The 4,593-nt window shown below is 46.5% G+C and overlaps 2 protein-coding genes and 1 long non-coding RNA gene across 5 annotated transcripts in view; 2 read left to right on the forward strand and 1 right to left on the reverse strand.

Moving 5' to 3' along the window:
• The window catches only part of LOC125483866, a 9,207-nt gene extending 8,505 nt beyond the window's left edge, over positions 1-702 (reverse strand). Inside the window, exon 1 of the long non-coding RNA XR_007262777.1 lies at positions 675-702. This is a non-coding gene — a long non-coding RNA (uncharacterized LOC125483866). The remainder of the gene's footprint in view (positions 1-674) is intronic.
• LOC125483835 (gastrula zinc finger protein XlCGF7.1-like) lies at positions 74-4,494 on the forward strand. Of its 3 annotated transcripts, none has more exons than XM_048600535.1 (2): positions 74-1,052; positions 2,291-4,494. In XM_048600535.1, exon 2 carries the CDS (start codon positions 2,709-2,711, stop codon positions 3,369-3,371), a length of 663 nt encoding a protein of 220 aa, XP_048456492.1. In that variant the 5' UTR covers positions 74-1,052; positions 2,291-2,708; the 3' UTR covers positions 3,372-4,494. The 3 variants fall into 3 exon arrangements, 2 of the variants coding, with proteins under 2 accessions (XP_048456492.1, XP_048456491.1); XR_007262727.1 differs by lacking the exon at positions 2,291-4,494 and adding an exon at positions 1,183-1,584 and having other exon boundaries at positions 942-1,052; XM_048600534.1 differs by lacking the exon at positions 74-1,052 and adding an exon at positions 1,341-1,361.
• Positions 3,373-4,593, forward strand: part of LOC125483821 (zinc finger protein 184-like) — a gene marked incomplete at its 5' end in the record, with an annotated part of 29,993 nt that continues 28,772 nt past the window's right edge. The window contains one exon of the mRNA XM_048600516.1: positions 3,373-3,611. Within this exon, the coding sequence (XP_048456473.1) occupies positions 3,373-3,611 (239 nt within the window). The remainder of the gene's footprint in view (positions 3,612-4,593) is intronic.

Genomic DNA, 4,593 nt, shown 5'->3' on the forward strand with positions numbered 1-4,593 from the left:
ACTTATGGATGATGTTTGTTTTCACATTTATAATTTCTCCCTAAAATTCTGTGAGGGTGGTTTACAAAAGTCATTCCTGTCAGTTCAGATTGGAAATTCTGAATAGGTAATTCCAGATTCTCTGGAACATTGCGTCCTTTTGTTCAAAAAAATGGAAATTCCTGTCTCAGCAGGTAGTGGCGTTGTGTCGATGTAATTGGTCTAATCAACTATTACCCCAGACTATTGTCCTGGGGAGGTGTGTTCAAATCCCAGCAGGCCAGATAAATGTGAAAACTAAGTCATTAAGAAACTGTACTTAAAAAATGGACTCTCTGTCAATTACTGTAAACCCCACCGCGATCACTGCTGTCCTTTAGGGAGGGAAAACTGCCGCCATGCCCCAGTTGGACCGGCATCTGACTCCAGACCCACAACAATGTAAGATAACAAGGTGTAGAGCTGGATGAACACAGCAGGCCAAGCAGCATGTAGTTGAATCTTCACCGCCCTCTGGACAATGAGGGATGGACAGTAAATACTGGCCTCCCCAGGGATGACTACATAACATAAAATGTTTTTATGAAAAACCTCCTTCCCGAACTGAAGTACAAATGAATTCTGGGTCAATTCCTCGCCTTTGAACAAATTTGTACAACCAGAAACGGGCCTTGGCATCTGAATGTCATACTCACTCCGCGCATGCTTCAGTTCCGGGGTGATTGACGGCACGCATGGCCTATAGAAAGAGGGGCAGCCCGGTTATCTTTCCGGGATTGGCTGGGCCTCGAACCAATCAGAGTGAACAATTTACCGGAGCCAGGCAGTTTACAGAGTATGCGCAATATGAGTGCCTGAACCGGAAGGAGGCGGTGGGTTGAAAGTGTGAGACGGAGCTGGAGAGAGGGACCTGGTGGTTTCACGAACAACATGGTGAAACTCCAGGAAACTGCTTTTACATGGTGTTAGACTGAAGAGATTTACACAGAGCAAGCTCAAACCAACAGCAACGTTTGTCTCTCCTGGACTGAGACGGACAGTGCTTTGAAGCGGCTGGTTATTGAAGACCAAAGGTCAGTGAGCCGGAGTTTATATTCTCTCTCCCCGTCTCTCTAGAGATACTGTCTGAACTGCTGAGGTTTTGCAGCACTTTCACTTCCTTGCAGAAAATCTCGCCACTGCATAATCTTGTGTCTGTTGTAGGGATTGCTCCCAGAACCCAGTCTTGAACCACAGGTGGATCAGTTAAAAAGCTGCTTTACAGCAGGGCGGCGGTTGGTTGCAGAAGTCGGTTCCTCACCTCCTGTGTGGTGTTTCATTTTCATCCGGAGACCGGCTGGAGTAACTTCCGCTGTGGGGCTGTCACGAGAAATATTCCTAGGGTTAGTTGCTAAACTCAAAGTGTCTGTTCAAAGTTCAGGAATTTGTTTAAGGAAGAGGTGCTTCTCAGGAATAGTTCTCATTTAACGTGCATCTAATTTTATGATTGGGACAATAGCAAGGCTAAAGTGGCCAGCGTTCATTGCTGTGTGGTTGTGACACGTCTCCCACAGTGTTGTTCGGTGAGGAGTGACAGGATTGACAGTTAGCAGCTATTAAAAATAAACAGCGACATCGATCCACAAGAAGGCAGTGTCTGCCTGCGAGAGCGGTTTATATGTGATGATTCCCCATACACCCCGGTCTTGACCTTCTTGATGGGAGGATCTGTCAGTTATTCCTGGGATGCAGATGGAAGAAACCGCGCTCTCACTGTCTCTCCTCCCATTGAGGGCTGGGTCTTGTGGAGGCCCAGGACGGGTAGTGAGTCTCCTTCCCTGAAGGACGTTGTGAACTAGTTAAGTTTTTATAACAATCTAGTGACTTTTCATGGTCACTATTTCTGAGTATGTTCCACACAAATTACCAAATTCAATGTAACACCTTTCACAGTCTCCTTTCGTGTCTGAAACATAGAACAGTACAGCACAGTACAGGCCCTTTGGCCGACGATGTTGTGCCAAACCTTTACCCTAAACCTAAGGTCTATCTAACCTCCATCCCTACCTTATACTATCATCCATACACCTATCTAATAGCCGCTTCTTAAATGCCCCTAATGAGGCCAACTCCACTACCCTCTCCGGCAATACATTCCACACCCCTACCACTCTCTGAGTAAAGAACCTACCTTTGACGTCTCCCCTATATCTACCTCCATCACCTCAAAACTATGCCCCCTCATAACAGTTCTGTTTCTCATACTCGTCTTTTCTTGATCTGAGGAAGGGTCACCGGACCTGAAACGTTAACTCTGTTTTTCCCTTCACAGATGCTGCCAGACCTGCTGAGCTTCTCCAGCACTTTGTTTTTGTTCCTGATTTACAGCATCTGCAGTTCTTTCGGTTTTTCTTGATTTAAATTGGTTCAACAGAGAATCACAGAGCCAAATTTATCAGCAAGAATTCTAAACAAACATCCCACCAAGATCTGAGAGTGAGTCAATTAATCAGGACTTGAAAAACATTTGATTTTCAATGTTTATCTGTTCTGTCTGTTGGAAATCTTTTCCAACATCAGTGTGACTGGAAATGAACCAAGACATATCCACCCAGATGAGTGTTTCAGTGAACTGACTGTGGACAGGTCTTGAACCAGTTACACAGCCTGAATAACATCACACCATTCACAGTGGGGAGAAACTGTATTACTGTCCTGTGTATGGGAGAGGAGTCAGCTGATCATCCAATATGGATAGACACGAGGACATCTGCATGATGGAGAAACTATGGAAATGTGCGGACTGTGGGAAGGGATTCAAGTACCCATCCCAGCTGGAAACTCATCGACGCATTCACAGTGGGGAGAGGCCATTCATCTGCTGTGCTTGTGGGACGGGGTTCTGGCGGTTATCTTCCCTTCGGAAACATAAACGCACTCACACTGGGGAGAGGCCATTCACCTGCCCTGAGTATGGACAAGCATTCAGTGACTCATCCACCCTGTGGAGGCACCAGCGAGTGCACACTGGGGAGAAGCCATTCATCTGCACAGAATGTGGGAAGGAATTCACCCGATCAGCCAACCTGCTGAAACACCAGCGAGTTCATACGGGGGAGAGACCATTCATCTGCCCTGACTGTGGGAAGGGGTTCAGTGGCTCATCCAACCTACTGGCACACCAGCGGGTTCACACTAGAGAGAAGCCATTCATCTGCTCAGAGTGTGGAAAGGGATTCAGTGACTCATCCAGCCTGTCAAGACACCAGCGAGTTCACACTGGGGAAAGGCCATTCATCTGTCCCGAGTGTGGAAAGGGATTCACTCGGTCAGCCCACCTGCTGAAACACCAGCGAGCTCACACTGGCGACAGACCATTTGTCTGCCTCGAGTGTGGGGAAGGAATTCAGTGACTCATCCTACCTGTTGACACATCAGCGAGTTCACACTAGGGAGAGGCCATTCCCCTGCTCCGAGTGCGGCAAGGCATTCTCTCAGTTATCCCACTTTAAGGTACACCAACTGGTTCACACTGATGAGAGACCTTTCAAATGTTCGCACTGTGAGAAGACGTTTAAACGCAGATATGACATGCGGACACACCAATGCAGTCACAATGAGGAGAGGCCTTTCCCCAGCTCTGTGTGTCGAAAGTAATTTGGCTGTTCACAAAACTTGGAGACACCAGTGAATACACAGTGGTGAGAATTTGTTACCCGATCCCTCTGTAGGAAAGGCTTTACTCGGTCGTCCCACCTGCTGGGACACCAACGAGTTCACAAATGACTGCAGGTTCTTACTAAAACTTTGATCCATCCCCCTGGAGGACCAGGAAGCAAATGCAGTAGAACAGGGAAATATGCGGTGCTTGTGATGTGACATGGGGAGGCCAGCAAAGGATGACACTGTATCACTTTGAACACCAGAGAGAAAGACTGTGACTCTGATTCATCACGTTTTAATTCACTCATTTGAAGTATGCCCCATTGCAAGCAGAGCTTGATGCACAGACATACACACTCGTGTACAGAGGCACAAAAACAGATTCACAGATACACACAGACGTTGTGTGGAATTTGCACGTTCTCCTTGTGTCTGTGTGGGTTTCCTTGCACAGTCCGAAGATGTGCTGGTTAGGTGAATTGGCACTGTGAAATGCAGGGTTGTAGCAATAAGGTATGGGTGTGGGTCTAGGTAAGATGCTGTTTGGAGGGTCAATGCGGACTTTACGGGCCAGATGGCCTGCTTCCACACTGTAGGGATTCTAAGACTTACAGATATACTCTTCCGGGACAGTGTGTCCTATTGCAGACAGCAGGTCATACAGACACAGGCAGAAACACATACACATATAAATATGGATGTGAATATAAAGATACACACAGACATAATGTCCCTTGATAATGCCAGGGTTGATGCGTTTCATAAACTCAGGTTCACTTGTACAGTAAATGTGTGCAATCACTGTTTGTAAAATAGATTGATTCATTTGTAGAATTCTCAAACTCATTAAAAGTAAACTTGCTGACTTGTTCATTTCAGTCCCATTCACACCTTCTGTTGATCTGTGTGAAAATCCTGTGTTCCTTTGTGGAATAAATGTGTGTGCATTGATTGCTGAAGCCTGTGTTCCGT

This window comes from Rhincodon typus, chromosome 8 (assembly GCF_021869965.1).
Source record: "Rhincodon typus isolate 14 chromosome 8, sRhiTyp1.1, whole genome shotgun sequence".
NCBI lineage: Eukaryota > Metazoa > Chordata > Chondrichthyes > Orectolobiformes > Rhincodontidae > Rhincodon > Rhincodon typus.

Excerpts from the sequence above, each read along its gene's own strand:
- LOC125483835 (XM_048600535.1), top strand. The coding sequence starts at position 2,709 with ATGGATAGACACGAGGACATCTGCATGATGGAGAAACTATGGAAATGT.